The sequence below is a fragment of the Budorcas taxicolor genome, chromosome 23 (genome assembly GCF_023091745.1).
Source record: "Budorcas taxicolor isolate Tak-1 chromosome 23, Takin1.1, whole genome shotgun sequence".
Taxonomy (NCBI): Eukaryota; Metazoa; Chordata; class Mammalia; order Artiodactyla; family Bovidae; genus Budorcas; species Budorcas taxicolor.
Genome location: NC_068932.1, coordinates 41,315,527 through 41,342,813, shown reverse-complemented (window position 1 = coordinate 41,342,813; position 27,287 = coordinate 41,315,527). Strand labels below are relative to the sequence as shown.

The 27,287-nt window shown below is 49.2% G+C and overlaps 1 protein-coding gene, 1 non-coding gene and 1 pseudogene across 5 annotated transcripts in view; 2 read left to right on the top strand and 1 right to left on the bottom strand.

Annotated features, from left to right (window-relative positions):
• The window catches only part of TACC2 (transforming acidic coiled-coil containing protein 2), a 231,036-nt gene that overhangs the window by 93,478 nt on the left and 110,271 nt on the right, over positions 1–27,287 (bottom strand). For all 4 annotated transcript variants that reach the window (XM_052661039.1, XM_052661041.1, XM_052661042.1 and 1 more), the window contains exons 7-8: positions 23,480–23,605; positions 7,085–7,219 (exon numbers count right to left, since the gene is read on the bottom strand). In XM_052661039.1, coding sequence (XP_052516999.1) covers positions 7,085–7,219; positions 23,480–23,605 — 261 coding nt within the window. The remainder of the gene's footprint in view (positions 1–7,084; positions 7,220–23,479; positions 23,606–27,287) is intronic.
• On the top strand, positions 8,553–8,653 carry LOC128068102 (uncharacterized; annotated as a pseudogene).
• On the top strand, positions 20,829–20,935 carry LOC128068095 (U6 spliceosomal RNA). Its single transcript, XR_008201447.1, has one exon. It is a non-coding gene; the product is annotated as a U6 spliceosomal RNA (small nuclear RNA).

Below are 27,287 nucleotides of genomic sequence, written 5' to 3'. Positions count from 1 at the left end.
GCCAGGATGGGGATGCTTGGCAACATAGCCACGCCCAGGCTGCCCTGCAAGAAGCGGGTCTGATAGGCAGGAGAGTGGCTGAAATGGACCATGAGGCTGGATGAGACCCCAGTCTGCTTGGTGCAGCGGCTCATCATCAGCAAACCCAAGACCCTGATGGCTCTGCGGTAAAGAATCCACCTGCAAATGCAGGAGACGGGGGTTTGATCTCTGGGTCGGGAAGATCCCCTGGAAGAGGACATGGCAACCCACTCCAGTATTCTTGGCTGGGAAATCCCATGGACAGAGGAGCCTGGCGGACTACAGTCCATGGAATCACAGGAGTTGCACACGACTTAGCAACTAAACCACCACCTACAAAATGAACCACTGAGCTGTGAGTGGACAAATGAACTGGCTCTGTGTGCAAGGATGTGCAGTATTTCTCAAGGGGCCCACTCCCCAGACCTGGCAGGAGGAGAGGACCACCCTAGGTGGGGCCAGGAAGCCGAGCTTTCTGCTCCCTCTCCTTCTGGGCAAAGCTCTCAAATCCAGGAGAAGGATTGACAGAGCCAAGAGCTCTTGGGGGCTGCCGATGGCAAGCAGGGGCTGGGGACATCTCACCAGACACCCTGGTGAGCCCAGACCGCCTTCCTCTCCCCAAACCCCCGGCTGCATTCAGGGTGGTGGTTTTCAGGGATGTTGTTCCCTGGCCTTCCTGCATCAACATGGAACGAGCTTCCTCCTTGCAAGAAGCTCAGCTGCCCGCCCCCGCCCCCCATCTCATTCCTTCCAGGCCGTGCAGGCAGCCGTTGGCCAGGTTTCCAAGTTACCGTTTCCTTAAGGACAACCTTCCCCGGCAGGCAGAGTGGGAGGTCAGCTCTGATGTGTACTCAGGCTCACGTCTGCCTGGCCCATGCGCCAACACAGCAGGCTCTTTGCGACAAGCCCCCCGAGGTCCCAAGACCTGGGGTCAGCGGTGGCTGCCTTGGTAAGAGTAAGGGCTTTGGACCTGCATTCCTAGAAATGCTTTATCTTCAGACGCTGTGCCTGGCTTCAGCCTCTCAAAGCTCAATTAATTGCTGCATAACGCCTTCCAAACAGCTTTAGTAGGTCAGAGTGTCTGCTGAGCACAAAGGCCACAGACGGGTCGTGCTGCAGGAGCAAGGAGGGCCTGTCGGAGCTCTGCCACCTTGGTGGACAGTGTCCCTCCCAGGACGAGCTCTTTGCTTCGGGCAGGGTTGGGAAGCAGAGAAACTGAAGCTCTCTTCCCTCCTCCCCTCCCTTGGACTCTGTCAAAGTCACATCTGTTCTCCCCGAGGCTTTCGGCCTAATGATTAGCAATGGGCACGGGGGAGGGGTGGAGTGGGAAAACCCCGGAGGAAAGCCATTTGCACTGGAAATGTGGGTTGATGTCATCATTTCCACAACAGCCATCAGAAGCAGGAGGAGGCTGCAGGAAGTCACCCGGCATGGTTGCAAGAACAGAACATCTGTCGATTCTGTAATGAGATGTGCCTTGGGCTTTCTTTGTTAAGATGCCGGGTCTCGATGCCCTCCTGGTCCCCTCCAAGCCCTAAAAGGGGAAGACAAAGCCACCGCAGTCGCCTGAGCATGGAGAAAACACAAAAACACACAGAGCGTGTGCCAGCTCCAGCGAGAGAGGCCTGGCTGGAAACGGGCACTGGGGGTGGTTTAGTTGCTCAGTCGTGTCCAACTCTCTGTGATTCCATGGGTGGTAGCCCACCAGGATCCTCTGTCCATGGAATTTTCCAGGCAAGAATACTGGAGTAGGTTGCCATTTCCTCCTCCAGGGGATCTTCCCAACCCAGGAATCAAACCCAGATGTCCTGCATGGAAGGCAGATTCTCTACCGACTGAGCCACCAGGTAAACCTGGAAATCGTACTGATGAAGGATATATCTCTGAATCATGAGACCAGTAGGGACCTTGGACTCTAGCCTAGACCTGAATAACAACCTCCATCTCAGTGAAATGAAATTTTCATCTGTGCATTTTTGAAACTTGCTTTGAAAACTTCCAAGGACCCGGCAAAGGCAAAAAGACAGGATTTATGTGGATCCCTGGATCCAGGCCACAGCCCCATTGTAAAAAGCAGCCAGGGAAAGGGTGGAGGGTGGAGCTGGCAACACTGAAGGCACAGCTGAGATGTACTTAGGGCGATGAGACCGCAGCTGCCCTGGTCCCATCCAATCCACTGGGCCAGGACACAGAGCCCTAAACCCTGGGGGCCCTGATCCACCCTGAAACCACTCCTGCCCTGCCAAGCAGCTGGAGAGATCCTTCAAAAATGCAAATCTGCTCAAATCTCTGCCTGCCTTGGGGCTTCCGGACCTTCTTAAAATAAAGCCCTAAGCGCCAAAGGTTCAGTGGTCAAAGTTGGAACAACAATCTGAGCAACCAAATAAAGTAGTATTGTACTGTATAACTCATAAAATAGATACCCTTGAGTCCACAGTGATATAGATAAATGACTAAATACATTAATAAATGAGGGAGAAGAGACAAATCTCCCATATAAATTTCCAAAACTTTGTGGATAGATAATCCCCGTAAAAGAAGGGGTACAACGCTCCAGTCTTGAGGTATGCCCACAGTGACTTCCTTCCAAAGAGGGCAATATGTTAAGGGGGAAAAAAGAGAAACTTGACAGTGGAGAAATCTGGTAAACACGACCCCAGCCGAGCGATCAAGGTCAACATGAACAGAAATAAACCACGCTGAGTAAGCACCCTTGACATGATGTGATGAAAACGGCATTTAGCCTCTGTGCTCTTCCTCCCCACACCCCATAAGTCTGATCAGAAGAAAAATGCCAGACAAATCTCAACTATGGGACATCCTACAAAACACCTGACCCGTCCTCCTCAAAACAAACATGGTCAAGGTCACTATGAACATGAACGTCTGAGAAACTGTCACAGCCAAGAGGAACCTAAGGAGACGTGAAGACTAAATGCCATGTCATGTCTTGGATGGGGTCCTGAGACAGAAAAAGGATATTAGGAGAAAAAAATATGGAAATCGGAAGAAACTATGGACTTGAGTTAATAATCATGTGTCAGTATTGGTGCACGAATTGTATCAAATGTACCATGCCACTGTTAAGGTGTTAGTATCAGGGGAAATGGTGAGTGAGTGAGTGATAGTTATGCGTGTGTAAATGGGAACTCTCTACACTATCGTCTCAGTTTTCTGGTAAATCTAAAACTATTCTTAAAAGAAATCTATTAGGACTTCCCCGGAGGCCCAGTGGTTTAAGATCTGCCCGCCGATGCAGGGGACACGGGTTCAATCCGCCTGTGGTCCAGGAAGACCCCCACGTGCCATGGGGCAGCTAAGCCCGTGCGCCACAACTGGAGAGAAGCCCCCATTCCCTGCAACTGGAGAAAACCCACACACAGCAAAAAAGATCCAGCACACTCAAAAATAAAGAAATATTAAATAAATAAAAGTTTTTAAAAGAAATATATTAAAAGAAATTTCACCAAGAAAAATGATAAAGCCCCCTGAATCCTTCCCATGAGCCACGGTGTGCCGACCACCTGCCTCTGTGCCCTGGGCCACCCCCAGCCCCGCCTCCTCCACAAGACCCTTCAGCTTTGCTCCCATCTCTATCTTTGAGGTTTCTGCAAACGCGGCGCCTTGCCCTGCCCATACATAGTTAAGTCCGTTCAGCCTTCAGCTCTCAGCTTGGAAGTCACCTCCCCCAGGGAAACCTTCCCCAGTCACCCAGATGGAAAGCGGTTCCTCTACCGCCCGGCACTGCACCCCTCTTCTGACCCATTCAACACTGCCTGCTCAGCTGTCTTCCCCAGCGAGCTGTAAGACCCACAGGGGCAGTGCCTGTCTACAGCCCAGAAAACCCCAAGTTCATACTACTGAACCCTCATATGCATGAATGAATGAGATTCAGAAGCAACCCAAGAAGACTGGCTCCAAGGAATAAATCCCAGGGATGAGGTGAACCAGACGCACCTCGTGTGCGAGGTTTAAAATGTGGAACCCAGGTGATGTCAGGGAGGGCTGAGCAGATGGGCTACGGTACCAGACTGTACTTACGGTGCAATCTGGATGGCTGTACTTACGGTGCAATCTGGATGGCTGTACTTACGGTGCAATCTAGATGACACAGTTGTTTTGGGTGCAGTTTGTGTGTGTGATTTCATCAAAAACTCACTCCAGCCCTTGGATAAGGTTGGTTCTTTTTCCTTATTTTATGTTTCAAATTTTACTTTTTTTAAAAGATGTAACCTAAAGGTAGAGGCTACCCTAAGTGGCAGTTACGGGCTGTCATAACTTTTTTTAAATTGAGATATAACTTATTGACAGTGATATTCATCCTTTTCAGATGTAGAGTTCCAAGAACTTTGACATGTAACCTCCACATCCATCAAGACATGGAACATTTCTATCGCCCACTAAAGATCTCCCATGGCCTTCTATAGTCAATTCCCAGCCCTGGCAACCACCGACATGGTGTCCATTCCTTACAGCCTTGCCTTTTCCAGAATATCAAATAAATGGACTCACACAACGTGTAGTCTTCTGAGCCTGACCTTTCCCACTTAGCATAATATACTTAAGATTCATCTATTTTGTTGCATGAATCAGTGGTTTGTTTCTTTTCATGCCGAGCAGTAGTCTATAGGATAAATAGACCAGAATTTGTTTATTCATTCACCAGCTGGTAGACATTTGGGTTGTTTCAGTTTGGGGGTGATTATGAATAAAGCTGCTGTAAACATACAAGTTTTTAGGTAGATACATATTTTCATTTTTCACAGATAAATATCTGAAAGTGGCTTTCCTAGATCGGACGTTAGATGTATGCTTACTTTTTAAGAAACTAAAGGACAGACTATTTAAGAACCTTACTTCTTTCTTAAACACATTTTCATCAAGCACCTACTATGTCCTAAGGCAAACCAAGAGGGTCTCCCCAAACACCCACGAATGAAGGCTCATGCAATCTCACCACTAGAAGCCAGGCTTCCCAGACCTTTCTCACTCAGCCTGAGGCCAGCACCAGTAGAGAAGGCAGTGTCCTGGAACCAGGAAGGGTAGGATGAGGTTCCTGCTCTGCCACCAAGGAGTTGAGGGATTGCAGATAAATTATCCCACCCATCCTTCTGGGTCGCCAGACCAGCAGAGCAGCAGGTTGATCTCAGGAGATGATGGGAGGGAAAGAGCTTCTCCTCCAAGATGCACTATCCAGATAAGAGGGACTCGGACTAGCTCCATCCCCACCCACTGCCTCCCCAGTAGTAGACTTGCTGAGGTCACAGGCTGCCCATTCACAACACATCAAGCTGTGTTTAGCTCTATACAAGAAAAGGCTGTCCAAGAACGTTCTTCAGAGGACTTAGTAGCTAAGCAGAAAAGTCTCTAATCAGCATCAATTGTTTTGCATGAAACAGGATTTCTGACTACTTGCTGTGAGAGTTAATTTTAAGCGTTGACTTGGCCATCGTACTCATTTAGTCAAACACCACTGTAGACGTCACTGTGAAGATATTTTTTTCGATGAGTCGTTATTGTTCAGTCACCTAGTCCTGTTCGACTCTGTGTGACCCCATGGACTGCAGCACACCAGGCCTCTCTGTCCCTTACCATCTCCCGAAGTTTGCCCAAGTTCATGTCCATTGCATCAGTGATGCCATCCAGCCATCTCATCCTCTGACACCCTCTTCTTCTTCTGCCCTCAGTCTTTCCGAGCATTAGGGACTTTTCCAATGAAAGTAGCATTTAACCCAGTAGACTTTGAATAAGAAGATTACCCTTTATAATGGGGGTGGACCTCACGCAATCAGTTGAAGGCTTTAAGACAGAAAGAATGAGATCCACCAAAGAAGAGGGAAGTCTGCCAGGACGTTTAACTTTAAACTCCAGTTACAAGATCAGTTCTTCCCCAGGTCTCCAGCCTGCTGGTCTGCCTTGCAAGTTTTCGATTTGCCAGTCTCCACATTTGTATGAACCAATTCCTTAAAATGAATTTCTCTCTAAAGAGGTAGTGCGTGCTAAGCTGCTCAGTCGTGTTTGACTTTTTGTGACCCCATGGACTGTAGCCTGCCAGGCTCCTCTGTCCATGGGATTCTCCAGGCAAAAATACTGGAGTGGGTTGCCATTTCCTACTCCGGGCTAAAGAGGCAGACCTCAGAGGTATTACAGGTTTAGTTTCAGACCACCATAATAAAGAAAGTATCACAATAAAGTGAGTAACAAGAATTTTTTGGTTTCCCAATAAAAAAAATTTTTTATACTATACTGTAGACTAGTAAGTGGGTTGTACTATGTGTAAAAAAACAATGTACATACCTTAATTTAAAAAAAATACTGTTAAACCATGCTAATCAGTGAAAAAATGCTAATCACTGAGCCTTCCATGAGTCAAAATCTTTTTGCAATAGTAACATCAAAACTCACTGATCACAGGAACTTCGCTGGTGGTCTACTGGCTAAGGCCCTGGGTTCCATTCCTGGTCGGGGAACCAGACCCTCACATGCTGCAACTAAAAGTCTGCATATCACAACTAAAGATCCCACATGCTACAACTCAGAGCCAGTGCAGGCAAATAAATAAATAAAATAGGTAGATATGCAAAAGATCACTAGTCACAGATGACTGTAACATATATAGTAGTGAGAAAGTTTGATGTGACACGGAAACATGAAGTGAAAAAAACACCGTTGGAAAAATGTCACCAACAGACTTCCCAACTCAGAGTTGCCACAAGCCTTCACTCCGTACAAAACTCAGTATCTGCGAAGCACAATAAAATAAGTTATGCCTGTATATGTGAATATATATCCTATTGGTACTGCTTCTCTGGAATACGCCGACTAATACTATCACATGAACGCTCACACAGGGTGTCCCCACTGTTACATGGAGAGCTTGCTCGCAAGGGTAAACTTCAGATCAACCACAGGCCAAACGATCATACTTGGCATCACAGGTCCAAACTCTCAACGCCTTCTTGGCACCCTCCTAAATGCAGCTCCCTCAGGGTTTATGGGGCCGAGACGGCCAAGCCCCTCCTCTCTGGGGGCAGCAGCTAGGAGGGAGGGTTCTGTACAATACCTGCTTAAGTCCTTGGCCAGACGTTGGCAGGAGGGAACGGAAGCTTCAACTCCATCACCAGCTGGGGCGGAAGGCAAAGATGCGTACTCTGAGGCTGGGGCAGTGAGATCCACACAGGCGGCAGCTGGGATGGTACTGGGGACACAAAGGGAGAATTATTCCCAGTGGAACTCGGCTCATTAACGGCACATTCATCAGCCCCCTCTCATCCCTCCCAACCCACCCACACACATGGCGTGGGGTATTTAAAGACCCAGCACACTGCTGGCCAGGGCACCCCACAGAGTTCCCCAGGCCTCTGCTTAGACACAGTGGAGGGGGTTGCATTCTCCTGTGCAGCAGCCCCCAGGCCAGGCCGTGAATCCCCCTCCACACGGAGTCTGCAGCAGAACCCAGGGTTTCTCTGACGGAGTAGCTGGGGTGTCAGAACACTCTCTGCTGAGTTGTCTGGAGTTTTGTGTGTTTGTTTCATATGGTCCTTTCTAATCGCTTTTTAATAGGCAGTGAATCTCTGCGAGTTGAAAATTAAAATACAATTTTGCAAACTCCCCAGGATTTGCCCCCACCAAATCTGAGGCTGAGAAAAGTCAAGGTGGAGCGGCTGATGGGTAAATCAAGGAAACTGCACCAGGGACCTTTCGGGATGCCTTTTCCCTGGTTGAAGGCGTTTCAGAGCAGAGCCCTGTCCCTGGTTCAATGGGTGAGTGCCCCCTGCTGGACACACAGGGAAACGCTGGGAGTGCAGGGTGGTCTCCAGCAGGTGGGAAGGCAGGAAGGATGGCCACCTGCAAACATGCCCTTGGAGCCAACAGGCACCAGGCCTGGAGCTCAGAAGAGGTTTTCATTTTCCCCTCTGGCAAAAGCAAGATGAGCAATGCCGCCCACAGACTTCCAGGGAGGGCCAGCCCTCCCAGCCTCTCCGGCTATCCAAACGGCTGTCTGGGGTGGGGCTGGAATTAGAAGGGACTCAGCACAGAGCCCGAAGCCCAGTCAGAGGTCGAAGCTGGGGTTACAAGTTTCACAGCCTCGTGGCGGGGACTCATTTCTTCCCTGTGGGCGTGAGTTCCTGCAGGAAGCTCCCCCACTGCAGGAAGGTAGGAGGCTTGGCCTTCCGTGTCAAGGTTCTGCTAATCTCCACCTCCTCCAAGTCCACCTACGAGGTGGCTTCCTGGCCTGAAGGACGGGTGTGCAGCCCCGTCCCCTGCCCAGGTGAGCAACTCTGAGTCCTGGCTTGGTCTTCACTCATCAACAGCTATAAAAACAGCAGCAGCTCAACCTGGCTGAGGCCCGGTCCTACATGCCTGATCCTGGGTGCCCAGGCATGAGTGGCTCTGTTCTAGGTGCCTGACCCTGTGTACCTGGTCCTGTGTTAGGAGCTTCACGTATGTAGCCTCAGGAACCCCTGCAACAACCTCTGAGTCATATGCCATCATCCTCGCTCGACAGAGATCAAAAATAAGGCCAGTACTTGCTTTGGCAGCAGGTACACTAAAATTGGAACGATACAGAGGATCAGCATGGCCCCTGTGCAAGGATGACGTGCAAACTTGTGAAGCGTTTGATATTTCTGAATGAAGAGGCTAGCCTGGAAGCATATACAAATACATAGCCAGTGGGAATTTGGTGTATGACTCAGGGAACTCGAAAGTTTCCCAGGTGACGCTAGTGGTAAAGAACCCGCCTGCCAAAGCAGGAGACATAAGAGACATGGGTTAGATCCCTGGTTTGGGAAGATCTCCTGGAGGAGGGTGTGGCAACCCACTCCAGTATTCTTCCCTGGAGAATCCCCATGGACAGAGCAGCCTGGGGGGCTACAGGGCATAGGATCGCACAGAGTCGGACACCACTGAAGTGACTAAGCACACACACACATACGCAGGGAGCCCAAACCAGGGGTCTGTGACCACTTAAGAGGGGTGGGATGGAGTGGGAGGTGAGACAGGGAGGTTCAAGAGGGAGGGGACATACGTATACCCATGGCTGATTCATGCTGATGTATGGCAGAAACCAACACAACATTGTAAAGCAATTACCCTTCAATTAAAAATAAATAAGTAAAAAAAAAAGAGAGAAAAAACTAAGGCTCAGAGAGGTGAGGTCACTTGCCCAAGGTCACAGAGTGGGAAGTGGAGGCAGGATGTGAACCCAGACTCTGAATCCTTAACCTCTTCACTGTCCACTTTCTAATGGACTCCCCAGCACACACCTGGAAGCCCCTAACTCCTCCTCAGTGACACGCATCACCAGAGACTTCAAGACCACTAGGAGACTGAAAATCTTGAGGACAGGGGCTGTACCTGTCAAGAGTCATCCCAGCAGCCCATCGTCTAGCCGGGCCACCCCCAGTACGTACTCAGACAGGCAGAGGAAGAGCGGGGAAGGGCTCCCAAAGGGCTATGACCACACAAGGTTTGGGGAGCAGGAGCAGAGCTGGAACCCTCAAGACCTTCGCCCCTGGGCCTCATGGAAACAAGGGGCAAAGCAGACCTGAGAGTAAAGGCCTTGGATAAGCCCAGAGCAAGGCAATCCACACGTGAACAAAAATTACAGTGAGTTCGTGGACAGGACCAGCAAACGTTCAGAGCGGGGTTGCAGACAGCACGATGCCTCCGCCGTTCACACTGCTGTTTGTAACAACATGGGCAGTGGCTGAAATATTTTGTACATGTTCGTGCTCAGTCACGTCCGACACTTTGTGACCCCGTGGCCTGTGGCCCACCAGGCTCCTCTGTCCATGGGATTTCCCAGGAAAGAACATTGGAGTGGATTGCCATTTCCTTTTTCAGGGGATCTTTTCAACCCAGGGATCAAACCTGTGTCTTCTGCGTTTCCTGCGTTGGCAGACATATTCTTTACCACTAGGGCCACCTGGGAAGGTATTTCATAAAGGAATGACTCAAATGAATAATGCAAATTACTGGGGGCTGTTAAACTCCTTAAGAAAGCCATTTCACCATCTGGAAACTGACATTTATTCTTATTCATGAGCAGTGAACAGGCTACTCACAAACCCAAACTCCCAGTCTAAAATTAATTTTTCTAAAGAAATTACACTGGCCGGGCCCCTCTCTCTGCACATCCTCTGAAGATCTTATTTTGCTGTTGTCCAGCTGCTTAAGTCGTGTCCGACTCTTCGTGACCGCATGGACTGCAACACACCAGGCTTCCCTGTCCTTCTCCATCTCCTGAGAATTTGCTCAGATTCATGTCCCTTGAGTTGGTGATGCTATCCAACTATCTCATCCTTTGCCACCCTCTTCTTTTGCCTTCAATCTTTGCCAGCATCAGGGTCTTTTCCAATGAGTTGGCTCTTTGTATCAGGTGGCCAAAGTATTGGAGGTTCAGCTTCAGCAACAGTCCTTCCAATAAATATTCAGGGTTGCTTTCCTTTAGGATTGACTGCTTTGATCTCCTTGCAGTCCAGGGGACAAGAGTCTTCTCCAGCACTACAGTTCGAGAGCATCAGCTTTCCAGCACTCAAGTCTTCTTTATGGTCCAACTCTCACATCCATACATGACTACTGGAGAAACCAGAGCTTTGACTAGACGGACCTCTGTCAGCAAAGTGATGTCTCTGCTTTTTAATATGCTGTCTAGGTTGGTCATAGCTTTCCTTCCAAGGAGCAAGCGTCTTTTAATTTCATGGCTGCAGTCATCGTCCACAGTGATTTTGGAGACCAACAATATAAAGCCTGTCACTGCTTCCACTTTTTCTCCTTCTATTTGCCATGAAGTGTCTTATTTAACGCAAACTGAGGACAGGTGACGCAGTTTGTGATTCTGCACTTTACGACTCCCATCAAAGTGCAAGGAAAGGTCTCTGTCTTTGAAAACACTGGCAGAGGGCAGGCTCTGGGGGCTCAGAAGAAGGTCAGGCCGGCAGAGGAAGCACAAAGGCCATCTCATTGTGATGAGGATGCCCCAAGGCTGACTGTCCCCACCCCTGAGAACGCCCTGGGGTCTCCTCAGCTCTCTGGCCAGGAGACCAGGGTGCCTGCCCCCTCCACCCTTCACTCCGTTGGCACCTGATCACCATGGCCACACCCGTCCTGCATTCGCCTGTTCCCATCAGCTAAAGGCACCAAACAAATGACTCAACAGCTCTCTTAAGAATGACGGCACCCCTCCCTCCTGGTCTGCAGCCTGCCCTTGGCCCAACCCCAGAGGCGGGGAGGTCAGGTCCCAACAGGGAAGGACTCAGTGACTCACGACTGACGTTCTGGCACGTGGGCACCAACTGATGCCTCCCAACCCCACAGAACTCCTCCTCTTCCCTCCTAACCCTCCTCCCCTCCCCAATTTCTCCCCAGCTTGGCAAGTGGCCCCATCAGCCATCCAGGCCCTGGACCAGAAGCTGAAATTGTCCTGGACTCTCCCCCCATCATCACCCTTTGTGCTGAGTCACCTCCTTTATCCTTCCAGAATCTGCTCTCTTTATCCCACTGGTCCAAGTTGGCAGCCTCTCTGAGCGGGGCTCCAGCACGTCCTGCTTTTTGTCCCCTGCATCTATCTCCCCCAGACACCAGAATGCCCCACCTTGAATCCTGATGAGGTCCTTTCCTTGCCAGAAGCCCTCGGCCACTTTCCACATTTTACATCTAACAGAATGCAGGTGAAACTCCTGGGCTTCAAAAGCTGGGGCTCCATCAGCCTGCCTCTGTTCCCTCCCAGGTTTACCTTGTCGCTGTCCTGACCCTACCAAGCCAGTCTGGGGGCTCCTGGTATCTTCTTGCCTCTGTGTCTTTGCCCCTGAATCCCTGCCTACCTCTCTCAGATCCCCTCCTGTGCTAAGTGGCTTTAGTAGTGTCTGGCTCTTTGCGACCCTATGGACTAGAGTCTGCCAGGCTCCTCAGTCCATAGGATTTTCCAGACAAGAATACTGGAGTGAGTTGCCATGCCCTTCTCCAGGGGAGCTTCCCAACCCAGGGATCGAACTCGCATCTCCTGTGTCTTGTGTACTGGCAGGCAGGTTCTTTACCACTCACGCCACCTGGGAAGCCCTCCTAGCACCCCTCCTAGCTGACCCCATAAGTGAGGAAGTGCCCCCAACCCCCAGCAGGGGTAATGTGCCCACCCCAGATTGCTGGGCTGGGCTGAGCCTGGCTTCTGCGTCTCCTGCTGTTTTCTACTAACATCCTCTTCTCCGACTAGAGTCTTGGCCACGGTGGTCTCCAGCCCCCAGCACAGAGCCAGGCCGGGAGCAAGGAAGAAACACCGAGCAGCTCTTTCCCTCCTGCCCCTGGCCTCCCAAACACGCGGGCCACCGATAGCGGGACAACTGTCTTCTCTTCTTGGAATCCCAGAGTGCAACCAGCTTGAGGTGGGACCAGCAACATAAGCCGCAGGAATGCAAATGAAAGCGAAGTGAAAACGCAGGGCCCCGCATTGCAAAAGGGTAAGACTTTCAGGAAGGTGATGGCAGAGTGTTGAACCAAGCACGGGGCCCCGGGCAACTGCCCAAGTCACATGCCCTTGAAGCCAGCCCTGGTTCTGGCCTCCGAGGGAAAGCTTCCATAGGGCCCCCTGCCCCGAAAAGCCTCTTGAGCTGCCAAGGGCCATGCTGCCGGAGCAGATGAGAAGCTCTGTTAACCAGGTTGGCATTCCCTTGCCAGCTCCTGTCCACTCAAGCCTCCCTTGAGCAGCAATGACTCATCTTAGGGACCTCATCCCCAGGAAGTCAGGTCCTTTCGGATGTCCATTACCACTCCCAGCCTCAGTGGGAACTCCGGGACAGCTGCCAAGCCCACTGAGGAGGGCAGCACCCTGAGACAGGGTCCACAGCGCATTCTCAGGTGGCTTCTGCAAGACGCTTACATTCACTTGCCCTTGACCTCTGTCGTTATAAAACAGGCCAGGAATAGGACTGTGAAGGCCCTTCCGGTTGTAAAAGTCCACTAATCCCTTTTCCCATTTAAGGAGTTAATCAATATTTCCTATGGAATAACAAAGAAACTGAATTCAAATTCTTGTCAAGTTTTTGTATTTTGGGAAGATGCAGGAAATGCTGATTTAATTTAAGCCCCAGCCTCTTTTTTTTTTTAAAGAGAAGAGTTGACCCCAAAAACGGCAAATAAACTCACCATACTGTTAGCAGATAGAAATGGCCTATTGATCAAGGCATCTTTCCTGAGAGGCACAGCTGGACTAGCCCTCTGAATCCTTCTCAACACAGATCCCTAGGGAACCACTACTAACGGGTCAGAGCTGGCCTCCCCTGATGCAGGACCTCACCGAGGTCGCCACTACCAACAGCTGGTCCCGTTAACCGTGAGGGACGCAGTCTCTGCCCGCAGAGAACCAGAGAACACAGAGGATGTTGCTTCGGGGCTTGCACTCAGCCCGACAGTCCTCCAGGCCCAGCTGTAGTGATTTGCTGTCACTAACTGTGGTCTTTCGAGTCCCTGTTCAGGGCTTTTGAGTCCTTCTTGGCAGACCCCCCACTGACCTGACAGCAGATTTCATTTCGGAGAGTGGCTCGAGTTGCCAAGTTAAGGCCCTGTCCAAGGACAAACATCAGACTGACCCTGGCTATCACGGGAGGGTGATAACAGCCCCAAAGATACGAGCGGAGCGTATCACGTCCTGTCGGGCCAGATGGGCGGCAGCATCTTATCTCCCATTTCACATCGCCATCTGGAAGGTATTAGCCCAATAGCCCCTTCCTCACAGGCCCCTTGATTTTATTCTTCTCGAATCCCCAAGTGCACACGATCACGTAATAGGACAAGAGCTAAGGCCAAGACTCGGCTCAGACTGAAAGTGCAATGCAAGCCAAAGGAAAAAAAAAAAGCAATTAGAAATTGCTGGCTTAGAGAGCTACGCTCAGTCCATAGGAGCACCAGACAATCAGTCCAGCAGAGGCCTGGGGTTTGATACAAGGAGTCGTCGAGATGGGAGATCCAGGATCGTCCTCTTTCGAGACACAGCCACCGAGAAGCAGCCGAGCCAAAATCAGAAGGTGCCCAGAGAGGCTTGCAAACTGGCTGGAAACTCCAAAGCAGGCACATCCAGAGATCTGCAGTTGCCAGCAGCAGCCCACGTGAGCATGTACACAGCCCCTAAACACCACTGACCTTCAGATGTCCAGCCAACTGTAGGCTGGCTTCACACATGTTAACCCTGAGCTGGCTTGTCAATTCTGACCCAGCGCATTCATACCCTCTTCACAGAGCGAGTCTGTGCTCAGAGGGGAGAAATTACTATTAAACTTGGCTGAAGCAAAACTTAATCAGGAAGGAAAATATTAACTAAAGGAAAAGTTGTAAATACCATCCCAAGACCACAAGAGGCTTTGATCTGGGCTGGACCATCCAGCCCATTAATTCCCACCATTGTCTTTCCCAGTCGTTTGCATCCTCTCTCCAGGTGCAAGACTCCTTGTGTGCTTACAGAGAACGCAGAGATGCGGATTCAGAGGACCAACCGGAAGCTGGTATCAGATATCCAAGATTTAATTTCTTATTCAGAAAGTCAAAACCTATCTACTACATAAAGCAGCTCCAGAACCATGAAAAACCAGACCAAGAACAAGATCCTGCGCTACTCTGAACCATATGAAATTGCCAAAATTTTGACAATTGCCAGTGTGGCAATTCATGTGCTTCAACCTAACAGCACCCAGCTCGACACTGGAAACTCTAAGGTTCTGAACAAATATAGGTGCAACCAAGTGACTCAGCCTGCTGGGTACTGGCTACGTAAATTTGTCTCAAGAGCAGGTAAATACCTTCACCGTGTACTTCTGAAATGGTGTAAAGGAATCCCGTTATTCAGAAGAGACTTAAAGTGACAGTGAAGTCGCTCAGCCGAGGCCGACTCTTTGCGACCCGACCCGTGGACTGTAGCCCGCCAGGCTCCTCCATCCACAGGATTCTCCAGGCAAGAATACTGGAGTGGGTTGCCATTTCCTTCTCCAAGAATACTGGAGTGGGTTGCCAGGATCTCCCCCCGCCCAGGGATCGAACCCAGGTCTCCCACATTGCAGGCAGACTCTTTAACCTCTGAGCCACCAGGGAAGCTTAGGTGATTCCTTTTCTAAATTAAAAAAACAACAGTCCCACTTTATCATTCAGTTTTAACAAGGTACTTGCCTAAATAAAGGTTCAGCTAACCTTTCTGAAGTAGTTAAACCCACTCAGGCACATCCATAGCAGAAAGACGAAAAAAAAAATCTCACAGTACAAACAGAGGAAACCAAAATAAACTGCACTATTTGGAGCAAGAGGAACAACAGAAGCTGCAAGTCAGTATGAATTCCCTGTGCTTTCAACTTTGGAAAATTCTGAAGCTCCGTTTCGGAATCGGGAAACTCTAAGAGAGGCCGTCACACAGAGCAGGGGCTCTCCCCCGTCCCTGGCTCTCCTGTCGGAAGTCGGAGATTAATCAGAAACTTCAGACACCAGCTGCTGGGTCAGGACTTCCCTACCCTGAGGAGCTGTGAACAGCCTGACAGGTGAGGAGAAAGCATCTGGACACGACTGCCTTACCCAGTGGTTCTCCAAGTGCGGACCCCAGACCAGCAGAAGCAGTAGCACCTGGGAACTTGTAAAAAACGCAAAGTTTGCGGAGGTGGGGGGGCCCTCTGCAGACCTCCTGAATCAGACACTCAAGGAATGGGGCAGAAATCTGGGCTGGAACTGGGTTCTTTTGAGGCATGCTAACCTTTGGACCCCGCGGACATGACTCAAATGAATAGTTTCCCAGCTGTATCCAGGGAGTCCTCAAGATCTAAAGAGACCCCTCTGCTTGGAGTCCTGACTATGGGAAAAACACCAGAGTTCCCAGATGTAACCAGGGTGCCCTATTTTACTCTGTCTAACAAATGGTAGTACCGCTGCATGGTTTCAATTGAAAAGCAATTCTGCTGCTTTATTTTAAAAAAAAATAGAAAACATTGAACAGATGGGAGTACAAGTGGCCACAGGCAATCTGGTCATTTGTAGAATGTTCTAGAGGATCTGGGTTGGACTTTCTGTGCCATCCCAGGATGCTGAAAGTCAAAGGGAAGCCCAACCACCAATAGCGGGTTATTGGGCGGGGCGGGGGGGGCGGGGGCAGGGTGCACTGAAATCCCGTCCATTGTATTTGAGAAATGCTGCAAGGACCAGGGTGTCCTGTTGGTTCTTATTCAGAAAGAAGAGTTCTTAAAAGGGAAAGATCAAGGGCCGAAGAAATAGTAGCGGCAGAAAGGAGGGAGAAAGCTCTGCTTTCTCTCCAGGGGCTTAAAGAAAATGCTCCAGCCCCACTTTCCTTACGTTAATTTTTTAAACATGTTTTTATTTAAATTTAATTTTTTTAACTTAAGGTCCCAACCCTGCTCGGGCAGGGTGGCAAAACTCCAGGGAGGATGTTCCAGACTGCCCTCTGCTTTCTTCCCTCCCTGCCACTACTCACCTCTCCTGCCTCTCCTGTCCCTGGTCTGAACAGGAACTTGGGTGATGCTATGGCCTGAATGTCTGTGTCCTGGCATTCCCACACAGATATCCCAATGCCCAAGGTGATGGCATTAGGAGGTGGGGCCTTCGGTAGGTGACTAGGTCATGAGGGTGGTGCCCTCATGAAAGGGGTTAGTGACAATATAAAAGAGACCTTGCAGAGTTCCCCAGGCCCCCTCATCCTGTAAGGGCATAGTGAGACATCTACAACCAGGAAGAGGGCCCTCACTCGAATCATGCTGGCACCCTGACTGTGGCCTTCCAGCCTCCAGAGCTGTGAGCAATACTTTTTGCTGTTTTGTTTGGCATCAGGATCTGCCCCCTGTGAGGGACTGAACCCAAGCCGCCTGCACTGAAAACTCAGTCTTAACCACTGGACCACCAGGGAAGTCCAATAATTTCTGCGACTTTAAAGTCACCCAGTCTGTGATATTTTGTTATGGCAGCAGAAAGAGACTAAAACAGATGGGGTGAGTAGACAGGGCCATTTCTGAGGTTTAAAAAGCCACCACCACACACCCAGAATGCCCTTCTTAATTACTCCCACAGAGCAGCAAAGTGAAGTACAGTTGATTCTCTTTATTTGCAGTAATTACATTCTATAAAGTCATGTAGACACTGGATTAGCAAACACTGAACCACTGTTCCTAGGGGAAATATAGGGGTAGGTTCCTGTGAGCCAATGGCCATAGTGTTTTTGTCAACCGATCAAAATATAACCTTGTTTTATGTGACTTTCTGTTTTAAAATATCTTATCTAACGTGTAGCTAATATATATTCCTTAATATAAATTTATATATATTCCTTGGGGTTTCCCCAGTGCCTCAGCAGTAAACAATCTGCCTGCAATGCTGGAGATGCAGGTTTGATCTCTGGGTGAGGAAGATCCCCTGTCATGGCAACCCACTCAACTATTCTTGCCTGGAGGGTCCCATGGACAGAGGGGCCTGGCAGGCCATAGTCCACAGAGTCACAAAGAGATGGACACGACTGAAGCAACTTAGTAGGCATGCACACAATATATATTCCTTAATGCTGAATTCATAGAAAACAGCACACCCAAATGAAGCCTAGCTAACACAAGCATTTTCTACATCAGGCTCATCATAGCCTTCTTGTGCTTTGAAACAGCAACATCACCAACAAAATGCACAAAGTCAGGAAAAGCATGGCAGTGATTATGGACTATCCCTTCCCGACCAATTTCCAGTAAGAATAGGACAACACGACTCTGGACAAAAGTCCAATCACGCTGGCAAGGCACCAAAATCGCTCGTCGGCACAGAGATCTACCGAACTCTTCCACTGGAAAATAAAGCCAGAGGGCTGGCCAGGCTCTCAGCATGGATGGAATCAGCCCTTGGAACTTAGTCATCGGTTCCTTCCTGCATCCTGTGTTCACACTTGGTCCCGGTCACAGGTGACACGGCGTCTTTACTCGTGTCTTCCCCGGACTTGGGAGAGGCCAGTGTGTAGGCAGGACCCCACGGCCTGGGGGAAGGAAGGAACCCAGTTCGCTGCAGCCAGAGGAGAAGTTCAGAACCAGGCTTGGTAGCCAAGCTGGAGCTGCTTCAAAGCTCAGCTCTGCCACTCACTAGCTACATGTCCTTGAACACGTTGGTATCGCTGAGCCTCGGTCTGCTCATCTGTAACAGAGCAGTCATAACAGAACCCCCTCCCTCCTGGGGGTGTTGCTTATTTACAGTGAGCCGTCTGCATGGCCCCTGGACCACAGAAAGTACCCTCAGTAGGAGCTCAAAGAGCAGACATCACTGGACTATAGTGGGGCCTGGACAAGCCATTTGAAATACACAGTCTCGGGGCGGGGAGAGGACTTTAGGGGCACCAGTAACACCCCCAGTGGACCTTAGTTCTCCTGAGAGCCGCCCAGCCAAGTCCTCCTGTAGCCTTTGCTCCTATGGCCCTGGGGTCTCCCTGGAGCTCTGAATAAGGATGATCTCAGCCCCTCTCCAGGCCCCACTAAGGGTGAGCCCCTCCCACCGAGCTGCAGGCCCCTCGGCCTTGCTAAAATGCTGGGGAAGGACTTCCCTGGTGGTCCAGGGAAGAGAGCGCCTGCCAATGCAGGAGACGCAGGTTTGATCCCTGGTTGGAGAAGACCACGAAGCCCGTGCAGCACAACTTCTGAGCCTGTGCTCTCGAGTTCAAGAGCACAGCTCCGGAAGCCCGGGCACCCTACAGCCTGTCCCCTAAAACAAGAGAAGCCACTGCAACGAGAAGCCCCTTCACCGCAACTAGAGAGTAGCCCTCACTTACCAAAAGCAGAGAAAGCCCATACGCAGCAAAGAAGACCCAGTGCAGCCAAAAATCAATATACATAAAGAAATTTTTAAAAATAAAATAAAAACGGTGCGGGTCAGGGAGCACCATGGGGGAGGGGAGGAAGCCAAGCAGGAGGAAGGTAAGTCGTGCCTGACCACCCTAGAAGCTTCTGCATACTCCTTGGGTGCTGAGGGTCTTGTTCCCCAGCTAGATTTCTCTTTAAGAAGTTAAATTCACACATAAGAACTATGGTTGGCTCCCACCAGTAACAAACATTCAGAATTCGATGTCAACATGCACCCTCCTTAGAGCATCTGTTTCTGGCCTAGAGCTTCCTACTGTGTCAACCCTACCCTGACATTTCTCCTCCACCAGGCAAACCTCCTCCCAGTTTATGAAGAGGTCGCTCGACACTGTCCCAGCGGGACAGCAGGAATGGACGGCCTGCCCCCTGAGACAGCCAGCTGTGAGGTGGTCAGCACACCGACCCCCAAGCAGACAGAGGAGGAGGCCCTCCCTATCACTCCCCTCTAACCCGTTCCAAGTTCAGCAACATTTCCCAAGGGCCAGCCAAACTCTGGCTGGGTGCTGTGGTTCCAGAGGTCACAACTGATCCAGTTCCTCCATTCACAGAGAGGGCCACTGAGACAGATAATTCATAGGTATTTGAGAAGGGCAGTGACACCTGGGGCAAGGGTGACTGAAAGAGTTCAGAGGGAGGCTCGGGTCTCAGCCTGGGGAGAAGGGACTCCTAGCATGCTCTATTCACTACGGCTCCCCAGTGCCCCGCACTAGGCAGCCAAAAGCAGTAGTTTTACTGATAAGATATAATTAAAATGTGTGTAGGGGGAATTTTCTGGCAGTCCAGTTGTTGGGGGGTAGGGGGTGGGCTTCCCAGGTGGTGCTAGTGGTAAAGAAACTGCCTGCAAACACAGGAAAATTAACAGAGGTGGTGGGTTCAGTCCCTGGGTGAGGAAGATCCCCTGCAGGAGGGCATGGGAACCCACTCCAGTATTCTTGCCTGGAAAAACCTATTGATAGAGAAACCTGGTGGGCTATGGTCCACAGGATTGCAAATAGTCTGAGAGGACTGAAGCAACGTAACACACACACACCAGTTGTTAGGAGTCCGTGCTTGCACTGCTCAGGGCCCAGGTTTGATCCCTGGTTAGGAAACTAAGATCCCACAATCACACACTGAGGTAAAAAAAAAAAAAATACAGTCAAGGCTCTTTTAAAAAGCAGAGACATTACTGTGCCAATAAAGGTCCATATAGTGGAAGCTATGGTATTTCTAGTAATCATGCATGGATGAGAAAGGCGGAGAATATAAAAGGCTGAGCCCCGAAGAATGGATGCTTTTGAACTGTGGTGCTGGAGAAGAATCTTGAGAATCCCTTGGACTGCAAGGAGATCAAGCCAGTCAATCCTGAATATTCATTGGAAGGATTGATGCTGAAGCTGAAACTCCAATCCTTTGGCCACCTGATGTGAGGAACTAACTCATTTGAAAAGACCCTGGTTCTGGGAAAGATTGAAAGCAGGAGAAGAGGACGACAGAGGATGAGATGGTTGGATGGCATCACCGACTCAATGGACAAGAGTTTGAGCAAGCTCCGGGAGTTGGTGATGGACAGGGAGGCGTGGCGTGCTGCAGTCCACCGGGTCGGAAAGAGTCGGACACGACTAAGGGACTGAAAAACGATGAACAACAACAACATGTATATACACATTCAGGTTCAGCTTCCGGGACACCTCTGGGACGGCAGTTGCTCCGCCCCTCTTCCGGGGTAATTTGCATATGTTCGTTGATTCCCAACAGCGATCTGCATTATAATTGGTGAAGCAACAAACACTTTCTCAGTTTCAGTGAATAACACCCTTAGATTCAGCTATTATTGCACTAATACAGTTAAAAAAGGGGGGGTGGGGAGAAGAATTGCTGAATTGGTGGTTAATGGAATTCACCCTCACCGAAAAGTTTTTAATTCTGTCCACTATAAATAGCTCTGGCGTCAACCTAGCATTTGTGCTCGCTTCGGCAGCACATGTACTAAAATTGGAACGACACAGAGAAGATTAGCATGGCCCCTGCGCAAGGATGACACGCAAGTTCGTGAAGTGTTCCATACTTTGCCATTTTCCCCCATATCCATAATCTATTCACACTAACTAATTAGCTGTAACTCGCTCATAAGCAAGGTAACTTGACCCATCGAGGGCCCCTCGATTCAGTCTGCAATTCCTCCTCCAAAAGCTGTCGAACTCTCCCCAGTTTGGAAGCTTTTTTCCAGAAAGACCTGGGGTTGATTGTAGGGAAGGGCACACCAGGAAGCAAGCACTACCTGGGCAAAGGTCTAGGGGCTGGGCTGTCTAGGGTCACGGGGTGGGAAGAACCCACACAGCCAACCAGGGCCCTGGACAGGGTGGGGTCCACCAGGGTTTGGAGGCAGCCTATGGGCTTGCCCTGATCCCCCAGCAGGTCCTTTCAGTTCAGTCGCTCAGTCCTGTCAGAGACTCTTTGCGACCCCATGGACTGCTGCACGCCAGACTTTCCTGTCCATCACCAATTCCTGGAGCTTGATCAAAGTCATGTCCACCCAGTCGGTGATGCCATCCAACCATCTCATCCTCTGTCGTCCCCTTCTCCTACTGCCTTTAATCTTTCCCGGCATCAGGGTCTTTTCAAATGAGTCAGTTCCTCACATCAGGTGGCCAAAGGATTGGAGTTTCAGCTTCAGCATCAGTCCTTCCAACGAATATTCAGGACTGATTTTCTTCAGGATGGATGGGTTGGATCTCCTTGCAGTCCAAGGGATTCTCAAGAGTCTTCTCCAACACCACACTTCAAAAGCATCAATTCTTCTGTGCTCAGCTTTCTTTATAGTCCAACTCTCACATCCATACATGACTACTGGAAAAATCATAGCTTTGACTAGAAGGACCTTTGTGGGCAAAATAATGTCTCTGCTTTTTAACATTCTGTCTAAATTGGTCATAGCTTATCTTCCAAGGAGCAAGAGTCTTTTAATTTCATGGCTACAGTCACCATCTGCAGTGATTTTGGAGCCCCCCAAAATTAACTCTGTCAATGTTTCCCGTGTTTCCCCATCTATTTGCCATGAAGTGATGGAACCAGATGCCATAATCTTAGTTTTCTGAATGTTGAATTTTAAGCCAACTTTTTCACTCTCCTCTTTCACTTTTATCAAGAGGCTCTTTAGTTCCTCTTCACTTTCTGCCATAAGGGTGGTGTCATCTGCGTATCTGAGGTTATTGATATCTCTCCCGGCAATCTTGATTCCAGCTTGCCCTTCATCTAGACCTGAGTTTCACATGATGTACTCTGCATATAAGTTAAATAAGAAGGATGACAATACACAGCCTTGATGTACTCCTTTCCCGATTTGGAACCTGTCCGTTATTCCATCTCCAGTTCTAACTGTTGCTTCTTGACCTACATACAGATTTCTCAGGAGGCAGGTAAGGTGGTCTGATATTCCCATCTCTTTAAGAATTTTCCACAGTTTGCTGTGATCCATACAGTTAAAGGCTTTAGCACAGTCAATAAAGCAGAAGTAGTATATACATACATATATAAATACATAGAAATACACACATATTTATGTATTATATAATTATACATTATATAATAAATATACTATACATATATATCAATATAAATCAGAAGTATGTGTATATATATACACATACATATGCATCATAGAGACATACATATATATACACCTGTGTGTAGAGAAAGAGAGAGATTACATGTGTGCGTGTGCGTGTGCGTGTGTGTGTAAAGGCATCTGAGCCAAGTCCCAAGGCTGGCTGTGGACAAGCCTGGTTTCAATAAACTAAGTGTGAAGTCCGCAGGCAGACGCACAATGAACACACTGCACGCGGAGAACAGTGAGGCGTGGGGTGCGGGGCACACAGGGCAAGGGCAGGCAGGCAGGCGGGCGGGCGGGTGGGCGGCTCGAAGGTGAGGAAAAGTCCCCAGCCAGGCCCATTTGCTGAGCGAAGGCACAGGATCTGGTCCCTTTCCTGTGGGCTGCTGGCTCCTATAGTCTCTGCCCACCTCCCAAAGATAAAGAACACAAGCATCTACCCCAGCTTGTGTCCTGGGAGGCCAGAGGCAGCTAAGTCATTCCTGGGAAAGTATAAATAGCACGATGTCACTCCTGGAGAACTTCTATTTAAATAAGAACACAAGAGGACAAATCTCTAAAATGGCCTTTGTGTGTGGTGGGGGTGGGGGGGTGGGTAGGGGAAAGCTCCTTCCTGGGGTCCCCTGAGGTCATCCCTAAGGCCCCAGGAGAGCTTCCCTGGTGGCTCAGATGGTAAAGCCTCCACCTGCAAGGCAGGAGGCCTGGGTTCAATTCCTGCATTGGGAAAATCCCTGGAGAACAGAACGGCTACCCACTCCAGTATTCTTGCCTAGAGAATTCCATGGACAGAGGAGCCTGGCGGGCTACAGTCCAGGGGTCACAAAGAGTCGGATACCACTGAGCGACTTGGCCCAGCCCCATGCAGGGAAGTGTGCACACCGGGGCTGGGGGTATAGGGGTAGGGGGCTGGAACTGTGGGCAGAAGAGGGGAGGGGAGGATGGGAGGCAGCCTCAGAGACTGGGCCCCAGGGTCCCACCATCAGCCATGGGCCCACCCTCACCCTACCTCTGGGCTGTCAGATCCGTGGAGACCTGGCCGCTGACATCACTGTGGGAGGTCGAGGCAGCTAAGAGTGAATTTTCCAGGTCTTCAAGGGCAGCCGGCTGGATGACATCATCTGGTACAAGTGAACTAGGAGAGGAAAAAACCAAGGCTCAGAAATGTTCCTGAACGTCTTCAATGTGTTTCAACTGCACATTTTCTCTGGGTCCCACGCAGGGCCTCAGTTTCCCTTCCTATAGAGGAAGGAGCTGGGCTACTCCAAGCATGGCCCACGGCGGTGCTGATCCAGGAGGGGCTGGTTACTGCTCTACAGAGACACACACCCGGGATAAGGGCCTAGAGGCCTTCCGAGGAACACGGTATTCATTCTGTCTGTTGACTCCAGTAATGAAAGTTGGGGCTTGTCTTGTAGGTCTTGATGGGCGGTTCTCAACAAGGGGTGATTTTTGCCAACCAGAGGACATTTGGCAATATCCGAAGACAATTCTGGTCATCGCAACCAGAGGGCCAGGTGCAGCTGGCATCCAGGGATGCTGCTAAATACCCTACAATACACAGGGCAGACCCACAACAAAGAATTATCTGGCCCCAGAGGTCAGTATGCCCGGGTTGAGAAACCCTGGCCTTGAGCTTTGTTTTGCTTTCTAGTAATTCTCTTAAATATGTTTTCAGAAGTTTAGACCTTAAAGTGAGTTAGAAATTAAAAACTACACTGGCCCTTTGTCCACTGAGAAGGTTGGCATTAGACAACCTCCAAGAGCAGGCTGCTTTGAAAGTTCAGAGGGACACCGGACACTGTCGCTGGTCCCATACATCCTTTCACTCTTCTGGGAATCCCCTTCCATGACCAGTTATGTCTTAGCTTATCAGGGAGGGTCATTACTTCTTGCTGATGAACTTGGCTCTGTGGCAGTCAGTAACGAGACCATTACCTTCAGTCCTTGAGCAGACACTGACTGAGTAACAACTATGTTATTGTTACAACCCTGTAAGGTGGTCCCTGCCCTCATGGGGCTTACAGTCTCAGGCAACAGCCAAAGTTAAAAAAAAAAATTTTATTTTCTTAATGTTTATTCACTGTTTACAATAGTCAAGACACAGAAGCCACCTAAATGTTCATCAACAGAGGAATGGATAAAGAAGATGGGATACGTATATACAAGGAATACCACTCAGCAATTAAAAAGAATGAAATAATGCCATTTGTAGCAACATGGATAGACCTAGAGAGTTATGAAGTAAGTCAGACAGAGAAGGAGAAATGTCATATGACATTCCTTACACGTGGAATCTAAAAAGAAACTATACAAATGGGCTTACTTATAAAACAGAAAAAAGAAAAGAAATTTATGGTAAACAGGGGGAAGGGATGGTTAGGGACTGTAGGAGGTCATGCACACAATGCTATATTTAAAATGGATAACCAACAATGGCCTATTGTATAGCATATGGAACTCAGTTCAATGTTATGTGCCAGCCTGGATGGGAGAGGGGTTTGGGGGAGAATGGATAAATGTGTCTGTATAGCTAAGTCCCTCTGCTGTTCACCTGAAACTGCCACAACATTTTAATCAACTATACCCCGATACAAAATGTTTTGGGTGTTAAAAAATAAAATAAAAATACTTATTTATCCAGTAAAAACTGTTGTAACTGCTAAGATGGAAAGATACAAATGGCTAAGAAAACATAAACTAGGAGGTCCCAGCCTGGAGTGCGGATCAGGGAAAATGTCTTTGTAACGTTATAAGCTGAGGCCAGCCATCAGCTCAGTGACAGCTAATGTTTACTCACACGGGCTTTGTGCCAGGAACTAAGATTTAAGTGTTCACAGCCATCACCATATTCAATGCTCACAACCATCCTATGAGATGGGTATTATCATTAGTCCCATTTTACAGATGAGGAAACCAATGCACAGAGAAGTTGAGTAATTTGTCCAAGGTTGCACAGCTGGTAAAAGGCAGAACCAGGATACAAACCCAAGCCAGACACCAGGAGCCATGCCCTTAATCGCTGCACTGGGTTTTTTCCCAAGGGCGGAAGAGTAAGGGAAGGAGTGCCCGCAGCAGAGGCAGCCGCAGATCTGAAAGCTCAGTCCAGGAAGGAGCGTGCAGGTCTGGAGGAATGCGGAAAGGCCACTGCAGCTGGAGCACAGATCAAAATGACCAGGAAGGGGACAGGAGGGCCGGAGCCAGATCACAAGGCCAGGGCGCGGGACTGGGACTCGATCTTAAGCTGAAGAATCAGCCCAAAGCCTCAAATGCCCCAAAGTGCTTCCCTTGGTATTGAGATGAAAGAGGCGGGGAGGCTCAGGGTGAGCGTTCCGAAACTATGTTCCAAATAGGACCGGACTGGCACACACTTGTGCCCACGCCTTTCTATTTACTCCCATGGATCTTGTGACGCTTCCTTCTTCCTTCACAGTTCCACCCACCATCCCAAGCTCTCCGACCCTGGAGCCTTGTGATGACCACACCCGAGGAGTCAGAGGGAGATGGGCAGAGAGGGAAGTGAAGGAAGGGGCAGGCCTGGAGAAGGAGCCGCGCAGGGACTCAGGATGTCTCTGGTGGACCACGGTTCGGAGAATCCTTTACCACAGGCAAAATCGGCCTTCCAAAGTCATAAAACCTGAGCGGAAAAACACGGCCCAGGAGTTCTGGCAACACACACCGAAAGTCATAAAAGACTCTGTTTCTTTTGACACAACCATTCTACTTCCAAGAATTTATTCTAAGGAGATGATTAAGGGTGTGAGCAAAGATGCCAATCACAGCTGTGACCACAATAGGAAAAAAAAAAAGAAAAGGAAACAACCAGAATGTCCACACTAGGGGACAGTTACTCAAGTTAGAGCAGTCACAGAATGGACTCATTTGCAGCCATGTGAAAAAAAGGTTAGAAAATTAACTTTAAAAATTTCAAAAAGAAGGTAGATCTCCATGTATTCAAAAATAAAGACATCCATTATTCACTAAAAATAGGTTAAAAAAACTACTGGCAGCATGATCAAGACTTTATGTGCATGTGTGTATGAATATATACGTATCTGTGTGTATGTGTGTACACACGCATGTATGGACAAACACCGACACAGGAAGCAATTGACGGTGAACAGACCAAGCAATGTGGAAAGATATATACATCAAGGGGTTAACGGCAACTCTCTTTCAGTAGTAAAGTTAGCAGTGTTTCTTTTTTTTTTTCGTTGAGTCTAACTCTATTTTCTAGTTCTATTCTGAACATATGTGGCTTTTATAAGGAAAAGAAAAAGCATCTTTGAGGAAAATTTCGATGGCAGGGAGCAACTTCAATTCATAATTCATTGAAAATTTTAAGAGAGGGGACAAGCAGAGCAACACTTCTAAACTCACCCCTATAGTGACTTCTCTACTCACACCTTCCCTCCCGGGGAAGACCCAGGCTTGCCAGCCTCATCCTGGGACAGAAACCCAGCCGTGCCTCTCTCAACAGGCACCACTGGGGAAAATTAAGGTCCCGGTGGAGAATCTGTCAGATAACAGTATCTCCCCGCACAGTCTATGAGATGGCATTTTAACTCATTGGGGACGGAATTAATTTTCAAAGCATGTTGGACAATTGCTTGACGGCTGGGGTATTTTTGGAAGAGAGAATCCTGAATATAATTAAACACTTTGTCAGTGACACATGATCAGCGTCTCGAGCGACTATGATGTAAGTGAGGAGGTATGCCATGGCCCTAAAACACAATTGTATATGGAGTCACGAGGGCTGGATTCTAGACCAAGCCCCACCTTGGGATCTCAGCCAGGTGACCGCTCTGAGCTTA